This window comes from Rhinopithecus bieti, unplaced genomic scaffold (assembly GCF_001698545.2).
Source record: "Rhinopithecus bieti isolate Rb0 unplaced genomic scaffold, ASM169854v2 scaffold_31548, whole genome shotgun sequence".
In the NCBI taxonomy this organism is placed as follows: Eukaryota; Metazoa; Chordata; class Mammalia; order Primates; family Cercopithecidae; genus Rhinopithecus; species Rhinopithecus bieti.
In genome coordinates this window covers 5,969,996-5,997,922 of record NW_016814470.1, presented here as the reverse complement: position 1 = coordinate 5,997,922, position 27,927 = coordinate 5,969,996, and the positions used below count along the sequence as shown (strand labels likewise).

At 36.2% G+C, this 27,927-nt stretch overlaps 1 protein-coding gene across 1 annotated transcript in view; it reads right to left on the bottom strand.

The window, feature by feature from the left end:
• The window catches only part of DENND4A (DENN domain containing 4A), a 140,362-nt gene that overhangs the window by 36,403 nt on the left and 76,032 nt on the right, over window positions 1-27,927 (bottom strand). Inside the window, 11 exon segments of the mRNA XM_017851092.1 lie at window positions 1,071-1,202; window positions 1,968-2,084; window positions 5,184-5,312; window positions 5,695-5,836; window positions 6,400-6,528; window positions 6,940-7,146; window positions 7,820-7,955; window positions 11,045-11,178; window positions 20,160-20,305; window positions 21,690-21,908; window positions 26,490-26,590. Of these exon segments, the coding sequence (XP_017706581.1) occupies window positions 1,071-1,202; window positions 1,968-2,084; window positions 5,184-5,312; window positions 5,695-5,836; window positions 6,400-6,528; window positions 6,940-7,146; window positions 7,820-7,955; window positions 11,045-11,178; window positions 20,160-20,305; window positions 21,690-21,908; window positions 26,490-26,590 (1,592 nt within the window).

The following is a 27,927-nucleotide window of genomic DNA, read 5'->3' as shown; positions in this document are numbered from 1 at the left end:
ACATGCTTGACTACCCAATCATCATGCCCATGAACTACAAAAGGATCACAAGCTTTCAAATATTGTTAAATCTCAAAAAAGAAATACTGTTTCAAGAAATGTATATACACTTCCACTAAATACATGTATTTTGGGAGTCACATAGCATTCATTCTAATGGTATTTGACTTGGGAAGTGTTTTGCCACTGAGGCTATATACTTCATACATAAAGCATTTGTATGAGAGTATGTGGTGGCTGAGAGGGCACATAATGAGAGACAAGAAAGNAAAAAAAAAAAAAAAAAAAAAAACAAAACAGAGATATTTCAGTCTAGACAGCACATGTTCTTCAATATTTTTTATATTACAACATCATGCAAAAATAAGGTAACACAAAAAAAATTTATTAGGTAATCACACTACTAACACTAAAAACTCCGAATCTTATGTCTATTTAATCCCCTGAAAATGGTCTGGTAAAAAAACTTTGAGGCCAAATATTATTCTACTTCTAATCTGACTTTTCTATTAACTACTGATAATTTATGTGACCTGCCAATCACTGAAGTATGCTTTAGTTTTCTCATCTTTTAAATGGTGTTAATATCCCCTTTGATACAAGCATTTCTATATTAATAAATATAAAATAATATATAAGATGACTTTGAAAAGAAAATTATTGGGTATTGTTACTTAAACTATCTGAAGGACTATCCTTTTGCCTCTGGAAAACAGGAATAATATGAAAACTAATAAACCATATACTTCATTTGAAACTTAACTAGCTGTATGGTACCCTCAGACTCATCACCTCTGCTGATCTCACTTTCCCCTTCCAAAAGTACCAAGAGTCTAAACTCAAAAGAGTATACAAGCTGGAGGTTTGCCCCTATGCCTTGTACAATACAAGCTTGAACACAGCATGTTATAAAATATAGAACTTAAGTTACTAAGCTATACCATGAGAGGCTGCACAAAATATTTTTTAAAATCACCTTGGAGAATTAAGACTATTAAAAAAATAATTATTCACTAGTCATACAGATACAATTTATTCTGCACATAACACAAGTGTACTATTCAACTTACCCATGCTTTCTCCTGATATTTTATCAGCACTGTTGTTACTTGTACCAGTGAGGCGAACGATACTGGAAGAATTCTGATAACTGAGCTTAGGAAGGCAATCAGCACTTCCTTTTGCACTCTCACTCTCTGACACTGTAAAGATGAAAACAAAATATTAATAAAATGAAATCTATATACACTGCATGAGGTATCAAGAGAAGTTTTCAGTTCTACATATTTTACTCAAAATAGGTGACAAGAAAATATGGAACACCTCTATATCTGTTTGTCAACCACAAATAAGTGATTTCACTTATTTGAGGCCTCGAAGTGTAGATCAAACTACTGAATATTGATCATGCATGAGGTCCATGTACAAACTTTATATTTCCTCATTGATTGTAAAGGAGTGCTTTTGGTGGAGTGGGGAAGGGGTAAATATAATCACAATCCATTAAACAAACTTTTTTTTTCTTTCTTCAGGTCAGATGGGTAATGTGCTGATGTTGTAACAAGGTTCAAGGGTGGCACATCTCACAAACATGCTTGACTACCCAATCATCATGCCCATGAACTACAAAAGGATCACAAGCTTTCAAATATTGTTAAATCTCAAAAAAGAAATACTGTTTCAAGAAATGTATATACACTTCCACTAAATACATGTATTTTGGGAGTCACATAGCATTCATTCTAATGGTATTTGACTTGGGAAGTGTTTTGCCACTGAGGCTATATACTTCATACATAAAGCATTTGTATGAGAGTATGTGGTGGCTGAGAGGGCACATAATGAGAGACAAGAAAGAGTTATGATGGAAAAATGGAGAGTAAAACCAGAACTTCTATAAAATCACCTGCATTTTCTATGAATATAAGTTCACAATTTTATACAATATCAACTTAAACAATACCTACAGGAACTACAATCACTGCCTTTTTTATCTTTTTCTTCTTGAATGTCTTCGGTAGATGTATCCCCTCTTCTAACTTCATCTTTAGATAATGAATTATACCCAAGATCAGACTGGCCACCTGGTAAAACAAAAGAAACAAAACTCTATCACAAACTTCTTTAGTGAGTGCAACTGGAATTAGGAGCAACATACTAATGTTTGGATTTTCTCATAAATTTTTTTCTGGACAACTTCCAATTTAAAGCATTATTTTGTCAGCTACCCTTAAAAGCATTGTTAGCTACCCCTCCCATCATCTCTATTAATATAAGAAAGAGACGATCTCGAAATAATTTACTCTTGTTTCCACACTGTAGTCAAAAGTAACTATGTACATTCACACTACTATATGAGCTCCAAAAGACACAGACAAACCACACATTCTTTATACAAGTCCATGACCTTTCTAGTTGAAAGTTTGAATTTCAACTAAGCAATGGAGAAATCTGCAAAGAATTTATAACAGAACATTCACACATAGGTCACTAGAGCTAAATGTCTAAATGATTTTACTAAAAAATTGGATTTCTTCAAATTTGATAGGAAATTAATTTTTAAAAACTTTTAGCTGAATAATCATTGAACTGCATGTGAGTACAAATACATGGGAATGAGATAAAAATCTAGTGTTAAAGATATTGTTAAGAAAAGCAAAAGGGGCTGGGTGCAGTGATTCATGCCTATAATCCCAGCACTTTGGAAGTCTGAGGCAGGCAGATCACTTGAGCCCAGGAGTTTGAAACCAGCCTGGGCAACACAGTGGGACCTCATCTCTACTTAAAAAAAAAAAAAAATTAGCCAGGCATGGTGGCATGCACCTATAGACCCCAGCTCCTTGGGAGGCTGAGGTGGGAAGATCACCTGAGCTCAGGAGTTCAAGGCTGCAGTAAACTATGATCGCACCCCTGCACTCCAGTCTGGGCAACAGAGTGAGACACTGTCTCAAAGAAAGGAAAAAGGTCTATCAATATAAAAAAAACTCCTAATACACTGTTTTGCTAAAGAGACTCTGCATCATTTTTAGAAAATTGTTTTTACCAGATTAGTCTCAAAAGATAAGGTTTTGAATCCTAGTTCTTTATCTTAGGAGACATGTGATTTTAAGTAACAATGTAACCTTTTTGTTTGGATTTGAAGTTCCCAAATTTGTAAAACATAAGGTTGTTACATATGAAAAATGTTTACAAACTTGTAAAGCGCTCTCTAAAGAAATTATATTATATATCACTGGGTATTTAGTTTAATATTTTGTTATAATTTTGAGTTTTATTTTTTCTAATCAAACTTCAGGTCCATTTCTAAAGAAACTATAAATAGAAAAATCTGAGAATCATCTAGATAAAATTCATGCTTTTATTAGGTTTTGCACTATTTTAAGATAGCCTTTTTTTGTTTTTTTGAGACAGACTCTCACTATGTTGCCCAGGCTGGAATGCAGTGGCGTGATCTTGGCTCACTGCAACCTCCACCTCCAGGGTTCAAGCAATTCTTTTGCCTCCACCTTCCAAGCAGCTGGGATTACAGGAATGTGCCACCGTGTCTAGCTAATTTTTACATTTTTAGTAGAGATAGTGTTTCACCATGTTGGCCAGGCTGGTCTCGAACTCCTGGCCTCAAGTGACCTGCCTGCCTTGGCCTCTCAAAATGCTAGAATTAGAGATGTGAGTCACTGCACCAGACCTAAGATAGCCTTTTTAAAAGCCACAGTTAAAAGGTAAGATTTCTTCGTTTGTAAGAGATAATGCCAAAGGATAACTATTATAACTGATTAAAATCACACTGCATAATCAAGGAATAAAACCAATCAAGGAAGAGTAACTATGAATATTACGTTTCAACAAAATTAGCTTACATTTATTAAACTTAAAAGTAGGTATAAAGCAAGACAGACCAAAATAATATTGACATTTGCAGAGATATGGGCCTTCATATTTTATTAGTAATGCTTCAATTTTTAAAGTTTCTGTCCTTTAAGAGCTTGCTCTTATCTGTAGTCAAAAGTCATGTGTAATTTTGAAATGTAATAAAAGAACAGAATTATGTAAATAATTTATTTTTAAGTGTGTCAATTGTAATAATAGTTAAGAACAGCTGCTATACAAATCTTATACTTCTATGAAATTAATGCCATCTTTGCTATAATTCTAGCACTGAAGTATACAATTCTATATACACATATATAAATATACACATAAAATATACAATTCTATATACATATAAATACATATACATATATTATGTGTATATGTATTATACACACATTATACATATACTATTACACATACATATATAGTATTATACATATATTATTTTATATATATATATATAGTTTTTTTTTTTTTGAGACAAGGTCTTGCTCTGTCACCCAAGCTGGAGTGCAGTGGCTTGATCATGGCTCGCTGCAGCCTCAACCTCCTGGGTTCAAGCAATTCTCCTATCTCAGTCTCCCAAGTAGCTGGGACCACAGGCATGGGACACCATGCCCAGCTAATTTTTGTATTTTTGTAGAGACAGGGTTTCGCTATGTTGCCCAGACAGTCTCAAACTCCTGGGTTCAAGTGAACCACCCACCTTGGTTTCCCAAGGTGTTGGGATTACAGGCGTGAGCTACCACACCCAGCCTTAGAATGCTATATTTTTATATATTTAAAATTTTTTATTACAACTTTTAAAGTCACTTAAGATTCAGAAGTTAAAAAACATTACAGTACAGAGTTCCTTGGTACTATTCACCTAGCTTCCCCCAGTGATAATACCTTACATAATCATAGTACATTGTCAAAACCAGGAAACTGATGTTGGTACAATACTATTAACTTAGATACAGAGCTATGCTTCTTTTTTAAAAAACTCTAATATCATTTTCATAATTTCAAAGAATTTATTATAAGAAAATGATAGGGTACAGAGATCTATGTCTACGCAGAGTTAACTGGATTATCATGTACTAAATAGTAGAATAAAGTGATTTGTAACCTCTCTTAAAACTTTTATTTCTATTCAAATAATAAAATTCCATATAGTTATTAAATCTAATATCAAATCAAATACTTAATATATAAAATTAAAAAGTGACAGTTAAACATATCACTGAAAGTGAAAATGTAAAAAAACATAGGCTACCAAGTCTAGTTTTAAAAATGTACTATAATAAATGTATACATAAGCATACACAAACCTGTACTAGATCTATCATCAGTAGCATACACTTTGATTAAACCCGTATTAAAAGGTGCCTGCTCCACAGTGTGTGTCCCATGACCACTATCCATGCTGCCATGACTAACAGCATCCAGGTCACTGCCATCTGCTTAAGAACACAATTTGACAGCATTTTACTACTCAAAGAGGTACCAAATATACACATTAATTTGTTGCTCAAGCTAATAATCCACCAATGTAATACTGAACATGAAAAGTGCCACATACTTAGCAAAATACAACTATAATAAAGAAACCTAGTGGGAGTTATTAATGAACATGAAAACAACACACACAAAGGTGGTCAGAAGTTGAAACATTTAAACAGAAGTGAAATCCGGTGGTTTCTAAATGGGAAGAGTGATATAATTTGCTTAATAACTAAAAACTAAAACATTCAATATTGTAAAACTGTTTAAAATTTCTAAAAATGTAAACTGTAGCTAGTCAATTAATTTTGAAGAACAAGTAAAACACACATCCCTTACCTGAGAGAGTTGTTTGTGATAAGTGTGCATGTTTCTTTAAAGCTCTTTTGAACTGTGTTACTCCTAAAATAACATTTCTTACTTTGGTCCAGAGAAAATAGCCACTACGACTTCTTGAAGGCCAGGTACTTTCCAAAACAGCCTATTCATTCAACAAAATAAAATAATTAGTAAAATAATTTTTATAAGTGAACATGTATTGGTTTCAGAATAAAGCTAAATATCAAAGCAGGCCAGGCGTGGTGGCTCATGCCTGTAACCCCAGCACTTTGGGAGGCTGAGGCAGGTGGATCACTTGAGCCCAGGAATTCGAGACCAGCCTGGGCAACAAGGTGAAACCTCGCCTCTACAAAAAATATGGAAATTAGCCAGGCATGGTGGCACATGCCTGTACTCCCAGCTGCTTAGGAGGTTCAGGTGGGAAGATCAATTGAGCCTGGGAGGTCAAGGCTACAGTGAACCATGATTGTACCACTGCACTCTAGCCTGGGTGACAGTGTGAGACCCTGTTTCAAAGAAAGAAAAAATCAAAGTAGATTGTATAACATAAAAGAGAACTAAAGTCTTCCTTGATTGACAAAATGTGTTTTATATACTCGAAAATAAATGCCAAATAACCTCCTGCATAAATTATTTCTGCCATTAAATTTAACACTGCATAATGACAAAAGTAATACTCTTTATCCATTAAACCAAGGTATTTACCTTATTATAATAACCATAAGTAATGGCATTGGGGTCAATACCAGCTTTCCGCATTTCAAAAAGCACTCGAACTGCAAGCACCGGCTGATCATATTGTCCACAGAGTTGCATAAGAATGCGGTAGCATACCTGAAATACAAGTTCAAAATTGTACAGAAACACAGATGTCACCATGTACACAAATCTAGAACAAAATAATGCATTTTAAACAATAATTGTGGCAGGGCACAGAGGCTCATGCCTGTAATCCCAACATTTTGGGAGGGCAAGGCAGGTGAATCTCTTGAGCCCAGGAGCTTCTGACCAACCTAGACCACATAGTGAGACTCTGTCTCTACAAAAAAACTTAAAAATTAGCCAGGCATGGTGGCACATGACTGTAGTCACAGCTATCTGAGAGGTTAAAATGGAAGGATTGCATCTCTTGAGCCCAAGAGGTTAAGACTGCAGTGAGCTGTGACTCTATCACTGCACTTCAGCCTGGGTGACAGAGTGAGACCCTGTCTCAAAAAAAAAATATAACAATAAAATAATTGTTACCTCATCAGGTGGATCCATTTTCTTTGACTGCATTTTTTTAAGCACATCATATGCTGTTTTCAGAGCCCTGACTTTTGAATGACAGACTTTCACATAAGCTGGGAGACAAATAAACCACAGTCCATAACAGTGCCGCAGTAGACACCTAGACCACATCTGAGGGATGGAAGAGTACCTCTTTGCAATTTTATGTGCTGATTTAATTTCCTGGAAAAAAAAATAAAGATCTAACTAATAAATTTATGCACTTAGGCATCTTTATTTAACTGAATGCTAAACAAGTACAAGTCACAAGCTTTTATAATGTTTCCATGACAAAATATGTCTGTAATTAAAGTGTTTTCAAGTTTCTGTTTGCATCTGTATTAAATAGCATATAAAATAAATTTCTAGGACAAGGGAACTAGTTAATTTCTTGAAGTCAGATTACTCTATCTTCAGAGTGCTTTGGGGAACATAATAATCTAGTAATAGTTATATAAGAAGTGATAAAGCATATTATAGGAGGATAAACATTCAATTTATTTCTTGTTCTAAAATTTGATTACATGAAGAATGCGATAAAGTAGGCCGGGTGCGGTGGCTCAAGCCTGTAATCCCAGCACTTTGGGAGGCCGAGACGGGCGGATCACGAGGTCAGGAGATCGAGACCATCCTGGCTAACACGCTGAAACCCCGTCTCTACTAAAATACAAAAAAATTAGCCGGGCGAGGTGGCGGGTGCCTGTAGTCCCAGCTACTCGGGAGGGTGAGGCAGGAGAATGGCGCGAACCCGGGAGGCGGAGCTTGCAGTGAGCTGAGATCTGGCCACTGCACTCCAGCCTGGGCGACAGAGCGAGACTCCGTCTCAGAAAAAAAAAAAAAGAATGCGATAAAGTACCTGTTTTGTTCTTCTGAACATGGGCGAAGGGCTATTAGGACTACTTGATTTTGAAGGCAGTTTGTTCTTCTTTGCTTGTAGAAATCCTTCAGGTCTTTCAAATAAATTGTTCCTAAGAACTGGAAATCCATTATAGCTGTTTTAGAAAAGACAAAAAAAGGAAAAACAGTTCTCAAGCACACATAGATGATCACAGTGGTTATAGGTTAATATAATTATGACCAATAACTTCTTCACTTAGAATTTAACTATCTTTCTTCATCAGGCTATGATATGTACTCAATAAATATTCATGCTAATGTTGCTCTTCTTACTATAATAACTAGAAATGTAATAGCCAAATTCAGACTCAAGTTATTTTTTCAGGAAAAGGGAAAAACATAAATGAACATGACATCCAACTCCAAGGTAACTTAAGCAAACTTTTAAAAGTTAGTACTCCTGTTAATACATAGCAAACATATTAGATAATATGACGATTGGTAAAAGGTCCACCAAACTAGGACTCTTCCAAAAAGGGCAATCATTAATGTCATTGCTTTGGATTAACATATTTACTGTTGAACTTCCCTTCTTAGAAAGATGCAAATAACAACCTTAGGTTTAGCACATTAGCACACCAGACTTTGCTCTCACATTCTCATGAACTGGTTTGTCAGGTTAGCTAGTAGGTTCAAGGCATCATTTATGAGAAAGAAAACTCAGAAGGTTAAATAAGAGGAAGAAAAGGTTAGAATACGTGCTCTATTAGGAGGTAAACCTAATAAAGGTGCTAGACCAAGATGTTCTGGACATTTAAAAGCTAGCAGCTAGGCTGGGTGCAGTTAGTGCATGCCTATAATCCCAGTTACTCAGGAAACTAAGGCAGGAGGAACGCCTGAGCCTAGGAATTCAAGGCTGTAGTGTACTATGGTTCTGCCAGTGAATAGCCACTGCTGTCTAGCCTGAACAACATAGTGAAACTTCATTAATAAATAAGTAAATAAGTGAAAGGCAGCAGTTAGGAAAAAGATACGCTGAAAGAAACCAAAATTGCCTCCTGAGCAATACACTTAACCTGTTTAAGAACACTATATAATATTTTCTTAAAGGCATATAAATAGTTTCCATTAGGAAGAAACCTAACTACAATAAATGAGGGTAGACAATATTTTTTATACATTACTATAGTCAAATTCCATAGAATAAGAAAATACTAGCAATGATTCAATGTTGAGTAGGAAACAGCAAAGAAATCCAGGAAAACCATGTCCCTTAAAAAATTCATTGTATATATATGATAAGATAATAAGACCACTTTGTGTGTCTTATTTCAAATGCCTCATTATTTTACATAGACAATGTAAGTTTATGAGTAATCTCTTATGAGGCAGACTCTGTGATCATTAAGGACATTTACAGTGTTTTCCCAATTATGGTTATGATTACACCAAAATTATATGAGTAGTATGAAGAAAAAAAGACAGATTCTAAAAAAACAGAAATGTTTTCAGATAAGTAATTTTCTTTTTATTTTATTTTTTGATTTGTCTGTTCCGTCGCCCAGGCTGGAGTGCAGTAGCTCAATCATGGCTCACTGCAGTCTCAACCTCCCAGGCTCATGTGATCCTCCCACCTCAGTCTCCTGAGTAGCTGGGACCACAGGTGTGCACCACCACGCCCAGCTATTTTTAAAAAATTATTTGTAGAGATAAGGTATTGCTATGTGGCACAGGCTGAAATAATACAGTTTTTTTGGAGACAAAGTCTCATTCTGTCACCCAGGTTGGAGTGCAGTGGCACGATTTTGGCTCACTGCAACCTCCACCTCCCAGGTTCAAGGAATTCTCCTGCCTCAGCCTCCCAAGTAGCTTGGATTACAGGCACCTGCAACCACGCCTAGCTAATTTTTGTATTTTTAGCAGAGACAGGGTTTTCACCATGTTGGCCAGGCTGGTCTTGAACTCCTGACCTCAAGTGATCCGCCCACCTCAGCCTCCCAAAGTGCTGGGATTACAGGCATGAGCCACTGTGCCTGGCCAAATTTTCTTAGTGTTAAAGGACTAAATCTAAAAGTAAAATTTAAATTAAAAAAGTTAAAACCAAACCACAGAAACACAAAACTCTATTAGTGACACATACGAAAAGACAAATAAGCATAAAGTATAAAAGAGATTAAGAAATGAGAACTTGTTTAGAAAGAAAAACAGAGGAAGAGAGAAATTAAGAGAAATATTTTAAATGTCTTCGACAGAAGACATTTAAAAAGTGATATGAACAATATCATCACTGGATGAAAAGAGTAGAAATCAAGTGGCCTCTGATTAATCAACATTCATAAACATCTATCACACCACTTTTTCATCTGTAAAAGGAAGAATTTAATCCAAGTCATAAACAAAGATGTCTTGAAAAATCCTTTTTCAACGAAAATAACAAACTATGATTTAAAGGGTGATAGATGTGAAATGGTTTTAGAATATTTAAACAAAGTAAGAAAGTATTATTGGAGAATTAAGAAATCTTTTAAACTCTAAAAGAAATTACAATTTTAAGTAAAAATAAATGTATATTAGAAACTAAATAATGCATTCACCTCTATCATAGCCCTTATTTTACTGTGCTCAGGACTTTTCTTTCTTCTTCACTAGACTTGAAGGCACAGACAATGTATCATTCAAGTCTATATACTTAGCACAGTGTCTAACCACATTTCCTAAATTAACAATGATCAATTCCAATAATTCTGAATTTCCATGACTTAAAACTCATGACAAAAATTAGTAACTTAAAAAATTATATTGTACAAATCAAGGCCACAAAGATTGACTCTAAATTAGATTTAATCTTTTTGTAAACCAAGGTTATATTAATCAGTGTGTGTATGAGATGAAAAAGGATTGAATGTGAGGAAACCAGTTTTAATGAAAAAAAATCAAAATTCTATAATAAAAGTGCTGCATTTGAGGTGGGGAGTCTAACTGAATGTAATCAACATTTACAAGGATAGATACTTATGCAGACATCATTAGAGAGCTTCCCAAGTCTATATTATGCAAAATTATATATGTTTTCTTTTTATACCTCAAAGCTTAATAATGGATGTGGGATAAGCTTGCTTACCACCTAAAAATTAGGGATCTGTAAAGTTTGGATTTTTGAAAATACCACAGTCCTTAGAAAGCTACGTCACAGATGATGGATTGCTTCTCTCTTTCAATCTCAAACATTCTGCCTCTTGAATACCTGTACTGTAAAGGGGGTTCTTCACCATTGGGTAGGTGGGGGATCTCAGGTGGTGTTACAAAAACAGTATGTTCACTTTTGAAAGATTCATCCAGTTCTATAAGTCGCACTTCACCGCTCTTGTCCATATCCACCTAAAGGAGTTTTAAAAACATATATTAAAAAGCCACATTGGTTAGCCAAGTGTTCACATAAAGGGAAGTGGTTAAATAAACCATCTGCACAATGGATACTAAACAGCCATTAAAAAAGAAGAGTGAGCAAGTTCTCTATGAGCGCCAAAATAATTAAGTGAAAATAGCAAAGTGCAAACTGTAAATAGTATATTACTTTTTGAATAAGAAATGAGGAAAATACACACACACACACACACACACACACACACATATATATATTTTTTGAGACAGTTTTGCTCTATCACCGGTTGGAGTGCAGTGGTGTGATCTCAGCTCACTGAAACCTCCGCCTCCCGGTTCAAGCGACTCTCCTGCCTTAGACTCCCGAGGAGCTGGGACTACAGGCGTGTGCCACCACGCCCAGCTAATTTTTGTATTTTTAGTAAAGGCGGGGTTTCACCATGTTGGCCAGGATGGTCTCGATCTCTTGACCTTGTGATCTGCCCGCCTCGGCCTCCCAAAGTGCTGGGATTACAGGCGTGAGCCACAGCGCCCGGCCTTTCCATTTTGCTTATATTTACATAAAGAAATACTAGAAAGATACTAAGAAAAGTACCTATATGAGGAAGAGGAAAAGAATAGAGTAGACAAGGATGGAATAGGACCTAGATGAATATATACCTTTTATATTTGAATATACCTTTTATATGCAAATATTTTGCATTTGAATGAGACTGTAATCAAGAAATAATATTTTTTAAATCCACGTACATGTGTGTCTGTGTGATAAGAATAGTGAATTCTATATATTTTAAAAATTTATACTAAATATAACAACTTTCCCTAAACTCTTTCAGCGTATGTAGAAGTACATGTGAGTTAAACTCTAGTCACATCAATATTGAAAGCACTTTAGTAGTACTATTTCTACTAGGTACTCGATGGCAAGGTAATATCCAGAAAAAACGAAAACTTCGTAGAACCTAAACTGCCCCACAAGAGCTCATAAACTGAAGGGCATAATATTGATATTATTAATAAAAAAGGATGTCATACATATGACAAAATACATTTCACAGAACTTTATTAGGTTAGAAATATCATATACCATGTGGATTAAGTAGAAGAGTAGGAATTACTAACAAGTTAAACCTTTAAGATAAGGACTTAGGGCAGAGTATACCAAAAAAGAACACAGATTAGTTTTAAAAATTTTCTAACACTTAAAGGAACCAATACATTCAAAATCTTCTTATATAAATTATTGATAATTTCACAGCATTATATGCTATACTCTCTTGGATTAAATAATGTTTTTAATGGTATATCCATACAGTGAACTAGATAAAAATTAGGACATGATTCAGAATTATAATAATGAGAAAAACATTCACAAAATAACAATAAATGAGAAAAGAATCAGGCTACTAAATCGCATATTATGATTTTTTTTTTTTTGAGACAGCATCTTGCTGTCGCCTAGGTTGGAGTGCTGTCATGCAATTTTGGCTCACCAGAACCACCGCCTCTCAGGTTCAAGTGATTCTCATGCCTAAGCCTCCCAAGTAGCTGGGACTACAGGTGTGCACCACCACACCCAGCTAATTTTTATATTTTTAGTAGTGATGGGGTTTTACCATGTTGGCTAGGCTGGTCAGGAATCCTGACTGTAGGTGATTCCCCTGCCTTGGCCTCCCAAAGTGCTGGGATTACAGGCATGAGCCCCTGCACCCAGCCTATATATTATGATTCTTAATGGTTTTTTTGAGACAGGGTCTTGCTCTGTTGCCCAGGCTAAAACGCCAAGGTGCGATCACAGCTCACTGCAACCTCAAATTCCTAGGCTCAAGTGATCCTCCTGCCTTAGTCTCTCAAGTAGCTACAACTACAGGCGCGTGCCACCACACCCAGCTAATTTTTCTTTCTTTTTTTTTGGTAGAGATGGGGTCTTGCTATGTTGCCGAGACTGGTCTGGAACTCCTGGTCTCAAAGCAATCCTTCTGCCTCAGCCTCCCAAAAATGTTGAGATTACAGGAATGAGCCACCATGCTTAGCAAATGTTTATTTATTTAATAGTTCTCACTCTTTTTTTAGCAGCTTCTCCCTCTCCATATTGGTGCCTACTTTCCATTCTCCAGCCATATTGTTCTCATAAAAAAGTGTGGAGTCCAGGACAACTGCTCTAGTTTTCAGTGAAGTCTATACAAATATTAAAATTTTGCACTGTAGACTCAATAGCTTGGTAAAAGTACTTCCTTTTACTTATATACCAATAAAATCTCATTTTAACATTATAAAAATAGCCGTGCAATAAATCCTACATTTATAGGTTGGACATCTCTGTCTTTTGGAAAGCATGGTGACATCTGTCTCTATTGAGAGAAAAAGAAATCCAACACCCACTGCAAGATAAAATTAAAATAATTTTCATATTTTCCCACAAGACATTAATATGCTCAGAAAACACTGGAAATGGATTCTTGAGAAACCAAGAAAAAATCTTACCAGACTATTTGTTACACAAAACTGCCTTTAGTTAAGCACCATCCCACAGGAACAGATTGTAATGATTTAAAATATAATCATATGAAGAACAAGAACACATGGTTCTTAAATTAGTCATAAATGAAACACATAATTCTCATATATTGTTTTTCTTATTTCTATTCAGTATTACCCACTCCAGCTTTTTAAAGTCAGTCAAGTGTTTTGTTTGGATATGCTAAGATCAAAAGAGTTAATATACCATGTGAGAATAAGTGAATAATGGTACCACACATCTAATTTTTGTTCAATAGTAGTTATGAACCATATGAGACAGTTAATGTATACTTAATGTTATTTATTTTCTATAGTTAAACTGCCAGAAGTAAGAGTTTTGTTCACTTATAAACTTAAGCTCAAAGTTACTCAACTAAGGAATAACCCTCACAAAAATTATTCTTTTTAAAGTGTTACTGATATCTAGAAAACATATGCAGATGAATAGTAAGCACTGATTTTTTGTGAGTCACTTACTGTGGTATCAAAACATGAAAGGTAGTAACAGCATTGCATAATTATTTACATTTCAGAGAGTTCTGGTTAATAACAGCACCAGGGATACAATTAACCTCTGCTCTAACTACACATGAACTTTATTAAGATATGTTTTGAGTCAGGCACGGTGGCTCATGCCTGTAATCCCAGCACTTTGGGAGGCCAAGACGGGCAGATCACCTGAGGTCGGGAGTTTGAGACCAACCTGACCAACATGGAGAAACTAAAAATACAAAATTAGCTAGGTGTGGTGGCACACGCCTGTAATCCCAGCTACTCGGGAGGCTAAGGCAGGAGAATTGCTTGAACCCAGGAGGCGGAGGTTGTGGTGAGCCGAGATCATGCCACTGCACTCCAGCCTGGGCAACAAGACTCTCTAATAAGAGTCTCTTGAATTATAATAAAGCAAATACAAGTAACTATGTTTTAATGCATTAATTTTCAGTTTTGATTTTCTGAGTAGTCATTAAAATCTTTAAGTATAATGTTAATTCATATATATAAGTGATCTTTTGTTAGATCTAGACTTCAAATAGATAAATAACACTTTAGGAAAATAGTCTACCTAGAAACAATGATTATACATTTAATAGAATTTTCTTTTTCGAGACTTCTCAGAATTCATAATCTTTAAGCAATGATTCCAGTCATCTTCTGCATAGACTATCATCACATAAACAACAAGTGGCCTACAGAAAATCCTAGACAACATAATGTATTAATTATGAGTACTAAGATATGCTCCTTAGGACGTAATACCCTAGTCAGCAAAATTACAAATCTTGTATATCTTAGATATCAATATTTATTTAAATCATGTGACTTAGCTAGGAATCCTGAGTTCTTAGCTAAAACAGAAACTTGTGAATAGGATATATAAAATAGGCCATAAATAAAAGGGAACAATATAAGACTTCTCTCTTCTCACTGTTACTTGGATTCTGATAACTAATTCAGTGTTCTCATGTGGATTAATAAATTTATTGGCTAAAGCATGCTATTGGCAAAACCTTGGTTACCAATTTGGTCCCTTATGATTCACTAAGGTTCGCACAAGGAACAACAATTACACAAATGTATGCCACGGTTCTTAAGGGAAACTCAGTGAGAACATATATACAACCAATGGAAGCCTAACACTTGTGAGAAAATCATTCAAAGTTCATAATGCCAGACAGAAACATCATCTTTATACACACACAAAAATTGTTCCTATAAAAAATGTAGAGGAATTATTTTTTAAGGCACACCTGTCTATTTATTGCCAATATTTAATTTTGTAAGCACTGATATGGTTTGGATATTTGTCTACTCCAAATCTTATGCTGAAATGTAATCCCCAATGTTGGAGGTGGGGCCTGGTGGGAGGTGTTATGATCATGGGACAAATCCCTCATAACTTGGTTCTGTCTCTGTGGTAGTGAGTGAGTTATCTCGAGATCTGTTTTATTTAAGCATGAGGCACTTTCTACCATTCTCTCTCTCATTCCACCTCTGGCCATGTGACATGTTGGCTCCCCACTGTCTCCCCATGGTTTTCTGCCATAACTGTAGGTTTCTTGAGGCTTCACCAGAAGCAGATGCCAGCACCTCGCTTTCTGTAAAGCCAGTAGAACTACGGGCAAATTAAACCTTTTTTTTTTTATATAAATTCCCCAGATGCAGGTATTTCTTTATGGTAACACTAGAATGGCCTAACAGACGTGCCAAATAAGGCAAACACAAAACTTTGATTAAAATATTGAAAAACAAGTTCTTGGTATAATACTCAAATGAAGACAAAACTGTCAAGGAGCTATTATTATTATTATTATTATCTCTTCAAAATAAACAGGTTTTCACCATGAGCAGTAGCCACTCCTATAAACCCAGCAATTCGGGAGGCTACTACAAGAGGATCACTTAAGTCCAGTAGTTCAAGGCCAACCTGGGCAACACGAGGAAACCCTGTCTCTACAAAAAATTGGCCAGGCATGATGGCATACGCCTATGGTCCCAGCTACTCAAGAGACTGAGATGGGAAATCACTTGGGTCCTGGAGGTCCAGTCTACAGTAAGCTGAGATCGTGCCACAGCACTCCAGCCTGGGTGACAGAGGGAGGCCCTGTCTCAAAAATAAAAAATAACAAAGAAAACAACCCAGGTTTTCAAAGCTTTATAGACCAGAGCTCAACATACAAAATGCAGGGTTCCACAAGTCTGTTTGTAAGTAGGTTATTCAAAATGTAGAAAATAAATCTTCCCCCAAAACAATGTCCTTTCTGGGGTGATGAAAACACTTCGAAGTCATGGGTTACACGGAAATACATATTTGCCAAAACTCATTAAACTTTGTACATTAATGGTGTATTTACTGTTTGTATATCTCAATAAATCTGATTTTAAAATGTCTTAAAAGTGGTAAGCATATCATTCCACACATACAAAATTAATACTTCGTTGTTGCTGGTTTTTGTTTAGAGACGGGGTCTCACTATGTCGCCCAGGCTGGACTCCAACTCCTGGGCTCCCCACTCAGACTCTTGAGTAGCTGGTAGTAATCGCTCTTGGGATTAAAGGTGCATACCACCATGCCCGACTTATAAAAATTTAACACGTATTTATAGCAAAACACTGCTACGCTACCATTTGAAGTATAGCTAATCACCATTTATAACAGTGTTTCTATGGGAAGATGAATTGAGAATTTTAAGCAGGTAATGGCATGTATCCATCTTTTCCCTATTCCAAAGCATTTTCAAGAAAGAACTAGGGATGATATTTCTGGATACTTTCATTTGTTAATTCCCTAACAGCACCAGAAATAGTATTTCTCTTTATCAATCATCCCTCAAGTGTTCTAAACTGAAGGAAAAGGTAGATGTCTACAAGGTTCTGAATGTGTTCCTGCTGTTCATATGTACAAATCATTCAAAAATTGAACATTTCTGTTATGAAATGATAAACCAAATGAACCATTAATCTATAAACGTGAATAAAATCCAGTTACAGGCAAAAATAGTCATAATATTTTCTACTTTTTAGTTTATACAACACTACTCTGAACACTATGAGATAGGCAGCTATAATTATTTATCCTCAAAACATTTTAAAAACATACATAAGAAAACAACATATAAAGACTAAATGACTAAAGTCACAAGTATAATAGTCAAGATTAAAGTACTTCTGATTCCCAATGTAGTGTGTTGTTCCTACCATAGTATTTTCCTATTCATAGTGAGAATCACTTCTCATTTTTATAAGACACAATTGGTACTTATTCAACAATCAGTAAGGCCAATTTCATGTTAAACTAAGAATTGAACCAATTTCTGAATATCAAGGGATAAGTTGTATTTTGGCTGTTGCGTTAAAAAAAAAACCCATTGATTTTTTCTTTCACAGTCACATAAATTTGAAAGTGATGAACTTCTTTAAATAATCTTAACATTACAAATTGTTGTGATCATATATAATAAAGCTTTTATTTATTCCTTTTTTCTATTATCATGGCCATAAGATCATGGATACTATATACCTATTTAAATACAAACTTACAGGAAAGTTTTAGTATAAGTAACTTCTTCCCTTAATCTTTGAGAGTAAGCTGCTGAGTTGATGACCTATCTTCACTCCTGAATACTTTCATACTTCCTGCAAAGACATTCTCCTACAGAAATACAATCAACTGGGAATTAACATTGATATATTATTACTGGAATCTCAAATCACATTTAAGTTTCGTCGATTAGCCTAATAACGTTATGCCTAAAGGATCTAGTTGTTTTTTTTTTTTTTTGAGATGGAGTCTCGCTCTGTCGCCCAGGCTGGAGTGCAGTGGCGTGATCTCGGCTCACTGCAAGCTCCGCCTCCCGGGTTCACGCCATTCTCCGGCCTCAGCCTCCTGAGTAGCTGGGACTACAGGCGCCCACCACCATGCCCGGCTAATTTTTTGTATTTTTAGTAGAGATGGGGTTTCACTGTGGTGTTGATCTCCTGACCTTGTGATCTGCCTGCCTCAGCCTCCCAAAGTGCTGGGATTACAGGTGTGAGCCACTGTGCCCGGCAAGGATCTAGTTCTTAGCTAAGCACTGCATTTGGTTGTCAAGTCTTCTTACTTCACTTTAGACAAACATCTCCATTTTTACTTTATTTTCTTAACCTTAATACTTTGTAGATTACAGAATAGGTATTTTGTAGAATATCATTTAATATGTGTTTGGTATTTCCTTGAGATTATATAGGTCATACATTTTTGCAGGAATATTACAGAATTGAGGTTGCATTCTCATTGTAATCTATTAGGGGAACACAATGTTGACTTGTCCCGTTGTAGATGATGTTCATTTTGATAACTTGATTAAAATGGTATTTGCCAGGCTTTTCCACTATAAAGTTACTCTTTTCCCTTTTGTCATTAATATGCATTTTGTGGGGAGGTCCTTAATAACTACGTAAGATCCTGCTTCTCATCAGATGACTTTCAATTGATTGATATCTGTGTGGACTCATGTTTTTTATTTTACTCAACGGGCTAATCTGTTACCAACATTTGATGCTCAAATTGTCCTAGATTTGCCTGTGGAAATCCCTTCAAATTGACTTCTGTGTGTGTATTTTGTTTTAACATGTCTCCATCATTCTTGGAGCAATTCTTGGTTTTCCAGCACAAGATACCTTAGGGCTTATCGGGTATTTAGAAGCCAAAATCTATACATTAGGTGTGCTCATTGCTGTTGCAGTGTGGCTGCTTCCAGGTCCGCCCAATGTACAGAGGTAGGGAATATATGTGTGTATACACCCAGACACATATACTTACATCTACATTTATTTCTGTATCTATCATTGAAAACCAATGATACTACACCAAATCTCCAACTCTACACCAATGCTACAGGGTTCAATTTAGTTTTCTTCACTTCTGTATTTGTAAATCTTTTCTCTCAATAAGAAACTTTATTATCTTTAATATACTTATTTGATCAATCTCCCCAATATGTAACATTCTCCCATCTTTACCACCACTGTCTCCCATGCAGATGACTTCTTCACCTTAATGTGGTTTTGACAACCCCCTCCAGACCAAATCCTGCCCCACCATGTTGACACCTCTCTCATCTAGATGAAACTCTGACATCTCATTTGCTTCCCTTGCTATTCCCGTGAGGATACTCTCCCCACCCTGCTCAGACTCTGACACTCCATGTTGTGGTCACCTCTGTATGAGTGCTCTTCTCATCCTGTTTAGGTTCTGACACCCTGCAGCAGTCTGCCCCGAACATGGACACCCTCTTTAAACTGTCCGTCCTCTGATTCTCCAAGTTAGAACATGCCTCTCCAGGAATACTCTCCTTACCTGGCTTGGGCTCTGACATTCCAGCTAGGCTGTTCCTCTCTCTCCACCCTATTCAGGTTTTGAAACCCCTCTCTGGACTACCATCCTATTACCTCCTCTCTCTCCAGCATGAATACCTGCCTTGCTCTGTCCCACCTAATGATATTAGGACTGAATGGAAAGGTTTCATATATAAATTTAAAATTATAGAACTAACTAATTTAAGCTACAAACTCATTCTCAGTTGTGGAAATATTCAGGTAAAACATTTATTATACTTTTACACCTACTTTCAGCATGTGACAACCCATCTCTGACAAAAAGGGAGAGGTGAAAATTACAGATGTTTAAGTTGGAGGTGCACAGGCTGGCAAAAAATTCCTGGTTTTATAAGTGGGCAGGGAGGGTTAGGGACCTGATTGCTAAAACAAAACTTATGATTTAGTAAAATTCTACAAGGTAATTGTAAGAGGTGCATTCTATAATTTCTAGCAGGCTACCAAAACTTGCATTATAAGCAGTCAATGATGAAAATGAAATTAATTTCGATTTCATTAAAAGCTATAAATAGAAACTATAACTCATAACATTTATAACAGTAACAAAAAATAAGTTAGGGCATTGTAGATGTACCGTTACTTACTTTATCTACACAATCATCAAAAAATGCCAGGCTTGCATCTTTGTCACTAACAAAAGAACACTCTTCAATGAAGCGAATAAACATTTGTGTTTTGGTCATCATGTTATAGAATTTTTGATGTGACCGGTCCCGGCTTCTTAAGAAAGCTGTTCAACATAAATATATAATATCAGAATACATAATATCATTCATAGATTCACAGAATATTTGCACTAGAAAGAATCTGAACAACCATGTCATCTACACCTCCCACACCACTACCATTTCGCACGTGCCCTGAGAGGGGAAATGACCTGACAAAGAAATAGGAGAACAGTAATAAAGGAACATAAACCCAGATCTCTCAAATCTTCACCCAGAACTGTCTCCACTGTTTTCTCACCATCTTGAAGATTTTAAACTAGTACATTTGAAAATTGCTCTCTTTTCCCCCAAAAGCTTTGCATATTACATGCACATACTTGCTCTCACACTCCATATAAATATATACATTATATATATATTATACATATATGGCTTTTTCAAAGCAGCAGTAACATTCCCTCGTATTCATTCATGTTTGTGTCTTACTTATTGAAAACAGAGAAAAGGTTTATTTCCTGATTTCACCTTACTAACTATGCTCAGTTACACTGCACTTGGGCCTTCTTTCAGGCCCAGGAATTCAAGCTCTTTCCAGTCTCAGGGGCTGTGTAAACTGTTCTCTCTGCCTAAAACACTCTCCTACTTTACCTTTGTCTGGCTAATTTCTACTCATCTTTCAGATCATGGATCAGATGTTACTTCTTCAGAATAGCCTTCCGTGATATGAGGTTGTGAACTGAAGTTGTTCACTCATTATCTCCAATCGCCTATCCTCTTGACTATAAGCTCTCTGAGAGAAATAACCATGACTCTCATCTTTTACTTTTTTTTTTTGGCCATGTCTCTTTTGCATACCACTATATATCCAAGGCCTAGCATTCAGAGGTACTCAATATATAATTATTAAGTGAATTTCTCTTTCAAATGTTAAATACTACAAAAGAAAGTAAATATGTATTATAAAACTGGTTGCACTCCAGAACTTTCCAACTTTTTTACTTCATAGCACAGATAGGAAATATTTGTAAATATTTGTAAAGTACCCAATATTTGAAAATATTCATAAACTATACTGAAATAAAACAAATGAGGTTATTCAAGCCTGGAGGTGACCATTCCAGGGGTTCCTCTGTATCCCCAACACTGCCTGCTGCTCTGAAAGCTGAAAGTAGCAGTATCTCGACACATGTGACACAAAAGCGCAGTCGGTATATGGTTGGGAGGCTCTATACTTTTCTTCTGCATATCTGCTAATGGGATTATATCTAATATGCCTGAAAAATAACTAGTCCTATGGAAATGGGTAACCAACAAAGCTGGTATTCACGTTCTCCTCAAAACAGGTATGTATTCTCATAAACATGAGCTATTAACACAGACAGCATATAAGTCATCACAAAGTTAAGGTCAATGACATGAAAGCTTTAAAACTATGCAATCACTCACCTTGTAGGGCAAAGAGAGAGGCTGCATCTGTGGCTGTCTCAGATGGGGCTTGTGTTATTGGCCTTAAGTATGATCTGTAACCTTTTAAAATAGAGGCCATGAAAAACAAAAATGCCTCTTGGATTTCCAAATCTATCATGTGCAACCTCTTTCCAGAATTAAAATCATAGTCATTCATTGCTAAATCCATTAGTCCATCATCTCTCGGTCTCTGCTGCACTGTGAAGACACAGAGTGTTAGTGTTTTCTCCAAACTCACAAAACACTCACGATGGTACCAGTATAATTTTGTTGTGTTTTCAAAAGGACCCAAGCTACCTCAACTCTTTGTTTACATAACTTAATCACATGTAAACCTTAGCAAAGCCTGCCATAGCATTTTGTAGGCTCCGTTGAGTAAATTTTATCTAAATTAAACACAAAGTTACCCCTGTTTATCTCACTACCATCAGGAAAAAAAGCGTTCAGGCCAGCCATGATAACTCAAGCCTGCAATCCTAGACCAAGGCAGGAGGATCACTTGAGGATAGGAGTTCAAGACTAGCCTGGGCAACATAGAGAGATTCTGTCTCTACAAAAAAAATTTTTAAGTTCATGTTCTAAAATAACTACATATAAGTTAACAGTGATTATAACCCAGAAAGCAACAAAATATCAGAAAGCTGCTCAACTATAAATATATGTCAGAATACATATCATTCATAGGCTCACTGAGTATTGGCATTGTTCAGAAAGAATCTGAACCATGTCATCTATACCTCCCACACCACTACCATTTTGCACATGCCCTGAGAGGGGAAATGACCTGACATAGAAATAAGGAGAATAATAAGAAAGGAACATAAACCCAGATCTCTCAAATCTTCATATAGAAATGTCTCCATTGTTCTCTCACCATTGAAGATTATATATAAACTAGTACATTTGAAAAGATGAAAATATTTCAAAAATTGCTCCCCTTTCCCTCAAATGCTTTGCACGTTTTGTTTGTTCTGGTTTGTTTGTTTTTTGAGACAGAGTCTCGGTCTGTCCTCCAGGCTGGAGTACAGTGGCACGATCTTGGCTCACTGCAGTTCCCACCTCCAGGGCTCCAGGGATTCTCCTGCCTCAGCCTCCCGGGTAGCTGGGATTACAGGTGCCCATTACCACGCCCGGCTAATTTTTGTATTTTTAGTAGAGACAGGGTTTCACCATGCTGGCGAGGCTAGTCTCGAACTCCTGACCTCAGGTGATCCACCCGCCTCGGCCTTCCAAAGTACTGGGATTATAGGCATGAGGCACCATGCCCAGCCACTTTTCATGTTATGTGCACATACTTGCTCTCACACTCTTTCCATATGAATATACACAAAACATATATTTTATATATTACAGATATGCCTTTTTCAAAGCGGCAGTGACATTCCCTCTTGTATTCATTCATGTTTGTGTCTTTCTGATTGAAAACAGACTTTAAAAAAAGGGAAAGAAGAACTATTGCATTTACCCTGTGCAAACTGGGCACAGGGCAAATGCAACCGTTCTTCTTTCCTTTTTTTTTTTTTAAATACAAGTACCTACAGGAAGAACACACAAGGATTAAAATACAAAAAACAATTCTTCTTCCTGGACAATTCAATGCTAAAGTCATTAGATAGCAAACATATAGTTTTATAGTAGAGAAGTCTAGTAGACACCACCTTAATCAATTGATCAAAGTGAGTATCTTCATCAATAATGTGACAAAGCAAAATAGTGTGCGATATGATATAAGGACGCAATAAGAGAGGCACAGCATCACTTCTGTGATATTCCTGTCAAAGATGCGTGACCTGGGCCAGGTGCTGTGGCTCACATCTGTAATCCTAGCATGGAGGCTGAAGTGGGAGGATCACTTGAGCCCAGAAGTTCAAGACCAGCCTGGCAATATACTGAGATCCCATCTCTACCAAAAAAAAAAATTTTTTTTTTAATTAGCTGGGTGTGGTGGCGTGTGTCTGTAGTCCCAGCTTCTCAGGAGGCTGAGGTAGGAGGATCACTTGAGCCTGGGAGCTCACAGCTGCCATAAACTGTGATCGCACCACTGCACTCCAGCCTGGGTGACACAGTGAGACATCCTATCTCAAAAAAAAAAAAGAAAAAAAGATGGGTGGCCTGTATTTATTATGAGAATGCTCAGATAAACCCACACCATGGACAATTCTACAATGGTAAATATAATCTTCAAAGGTGGCAGAGAATCTGAGGAACTATTCAGGAGGAAAGGCAAATAAAGAGACTTGAAACTACATACAAAACCTGATTTGGAACTGGATCCTTTTGTTATAAAAAGAACATTATCATGATAACTGGCAAAACCTGAATGTGGTCTGAGGATTAGGATGACAGTAATGCTCAATGTTAATTTCCTGATTTTCATGGTTACATTGTAGTGATGTCAAAGAATGTACATCATAGGAAATACATTCTATTCTATTCAAATGTCATGAAGCATCTAATGTCAAAGGGTCAGGAAAAAAGTTTGTTATTACTTCAAAATTTTAAAATATAAGGAACAATTAATCATCTTCGAGAGTTTTTGGAGGAGTTCTTATTGTCTAAAAAAGTGAAAATACTGGAAGAACGTAAGGCATTGGAACCAGAAAACCTACAGTTTTTTTTGTTTTTGTTTTTGTTTTGAGATGGAGTCTCGCTCTGTCTTCTAGGCTGGAGTACAGCATCACAATCTTGGTTCACTGCAATCTCTGCCTCCCAGGTTCAAGCTATTCTCCAGCCTCAGCCTCCCAAGTAGCTGGGACAACAAGAGTGCACCACCACGTCCGGCTAATTTTTGTATTTTTAGTAGAGATGAGGTTTTACTATGTTGGTCAGGCTGGTCTCGAACTCCTGACCTCTGGTGATCCACCTGCCTTGGCCTCCCAAAGTGCTGGGATTACAGGTGTGAGCCACTACGCCAAGAAAGGCTAGGTTTTAATCCCAGCTTCATCCTTGTTAACTGTATGATCTGTGAGAAGCTACTATATGCGTCCTTCAACCTCATTCTCATAGTTGTAACATAAAAGAACGTGTGTGAATGTGCTCTGAAGCTATAAAGTGTTATACAGTTCTTAATTATCAGTATTATTTAAATGTTTGTAGTTTTAACCCTTGAGATTCTGCCTTTCATAAAAGTTGAACGGGCTATTTCATTGAAAAAATATATATATAATTTGAGTCAGGGTCTTGCTCTGTCACCCAGGCTGGAGTGCAGTAGCACAATTGTGGCTCACTGCAGCCTTGACCTCCCAGGCTCAAGTGATCCTCCCACTTCAGCCACCCAAGTAGGTGCATTGCCACCATGCCCAGCTAATTTTTGTACTTTTTGTAGAGACAAGGTTTCAGCGCGTTGCCCAGGATGGTCTCAAACTGCCTGGACTCAAGCAATCTCCCTGCCTCAGCCTCCCAAAGTGCTGGGACTATAGGCCTGAGTCATCCTGCCCAGCCAGTGTTAATAATATTTAAATATTGCTATAATAGCTGTTGGGCTTTTCAGCTATTCAAAAGAAGTGCAAACACTTTTAGAAAGCAATTAACTAGGTAACAAATAATATTACATGCATGATTTATTTGTTCCATAAGGCAAAATTTTGTTATGTTTTATGTCATTAGTTTAATATCCCAATACTTATGAGCTACGTTGGAATTATCTACTTGTTATGAAGTATACTTTGTAAATATTGTTTTTATCCATGTCTATTTCCAACTACACTATACACTATGATAAATCCTCAAGGGTGTAGGCTACCTCCTATGCTTATGTTGTACCTAATACATAAATGTGAACCTCAAATACTGCTATATCACTATTGACCATACGTTATATAATAAGTATTAAGTTATGGATTCTGAATGGGTCATCTGCTATACTACCAAGAAGATTAGATAAAAAAAAGAAGGTTTAATTTTCCTTATCAGCAATTCTGGACAGGTCAAGATATATCCTTATATATAATAGAAATATTATTATATATAATATAAATATTCCACATCCTAATCAATTTTCATTTTAATTTCTTAACGCTAACTTCTATTTTCAAAATTTAAGATAGGCACACACAAAATTAAAAAATGTTTAAAAGATAAGCACAGCATTAAGATCCACTGAAGGTGAAAAGCTATTACTCCACTGAAATCATCAGTATTTTCTAATGTAGTTTACATCATTTGTCTTAGATTTTCAAAACTAACTTTCTATTCTATGTATGAAGAAAATAGGCCAGGCACAGTGGCTCATGCCTGTAATCCCAGCACTTGGAGACGTCGAAGAGGGAGAACTGCTTGAGCCCAGGACAACATAATTTGTCTCTATAACAAATTAAAAAATTAACCAGGCATGCAGTCCCAGCTACTCAGGAGGCTGAAGTGGGAATACTACTTGAGCCCAGGAGGTCAAGGCTGTAGTGGGCCATGTTTGTGCCACTGCACTACAACCTGGATGACAAAGCAAGACTCTGTCTTAAAAGAGAAAAAAAGAAAACAATATAAAGGTGGAACCCCACATTTTTTCCATGGTATTTCAGTAATGGTAAAATTAACCACCTTAACATCCTTTTGAATGTTGTTATTCTAAGACGGTTCTATAAAAATTTGGAAGATATAAAATACATATTTTATAAATCATTCATCTTCTAACAAATTTTGCTTTAATGATCATCTGCCTTTAAAATGGTAAAACCACTTTCTGCTAGTTAAAATAAACATTATTCTTTTATAAGTAAGGCAAAGTAATTGGAGTCCCTTTTTCAGATTAAATTACCTCCTTTAATTAAGTTATCCACTTACATTTTGCCAATTGCTGATGCAAATTATTCAGTGTGTTCATCAGATTTTTACATGGCTTCTTTGGAAGTATCTTCCAGGCTACATTTTTCTTGTCACCAATTCTAAGATTAAATAACAACAGGAATATATTTGTTACATGGTCTTTGGGAGGGGGAAGGTATGTATCTGTTATATATAAAAATGGGAAAAGATTAAACACATTGAATGAAAATGAAAACATACAAAATATTTGCATTAACAAGAGAAAAATCCTACGGGGTAAACTGGCATGTTGAATATTTAAAAATTAATTTCTATGAGGGTAGAACCTTGTATTAAATATAGCTCACAAATTTATATTTATACTGAGTAAATTTCAGTTGTTTGGAATCTTGCTAATCACCATAAAGCTTAATGTGATGATCTTTACTCTTAATCTCCACTTAAGTGTGCTTAGACACCTAAATATTAGAAAAATCCTACAAGTTTTTTTTCTTATATACTGTAAGGAAAAGCACTACAAAAACTTTCAGTAAACTCATGATCCACAGAGCTTATGAAAACACTTTGGTATATTTAAATACTTAGTTTCTTAGTTTCCTAAGAGCATAAGTAAGGATCATTTTTGTTTCTTTCAAAAAAGAACTAACCTATAATATTAAATTACTTGAATAAAGTACAACATTGTGAAATACTTATATAACTATAAAAGAGGCTATCTGTTAAAAAATGATAAAGCAGTTTCCCCTTATCTGTAGGGGATACATTCCAAGACCCCCAGTGGATGCCTGAAATCACAGACAGTTCTGAACCCCGTTTTTACTATCTTTTTTCCCAAGCATATATACCTATGATAAAGTTCAATTTATAAATTAGGCACAGTAAGGGATCAATAACAATAATGTATAATAAAATAGAATTATAACAATATACTTTATATAAATGTTATATGGGCGGGCTGTCTCAAAATAACTTACTGTATTGTACTTATGTACTTTCAGACTGCAGTTGGCCACAGATAACTGAAACCATGGAAAGCCAAACTGTGGGTAAGGGAGGAACTACTGTATCTTTCTTTCTGGGACAGGCTCCCATAATCTCCTTTATTATAGTTATTACAACACAGTTGGTCTCTAAACCATACACGGGGTAGGAGTAGAAAAGAGCATGGTGATAAAGCATTGTGAAGCATTTGGACTTACAGATAGCTTTGATGACTCCACTTAAAAAAAAAAAAAAAGACAACATCTCACTCTGTCACCAAGGGTGGAGCGCAGTGGCACGATCACGGCTCACTGCAGTCTTAACTCCCAGGCTCAAGTGGTCCTCCCGCCTCAGCGTTCCAAGCAGCTGAGACTACAGGTGCACACCCCTACAGCCTGCTAATTTTTATTTTGTAGAGATGAGGTCTTGTTTTGTTGCCTAGGCTGGTCATGAACTCCACACCTTAAGAAATCCT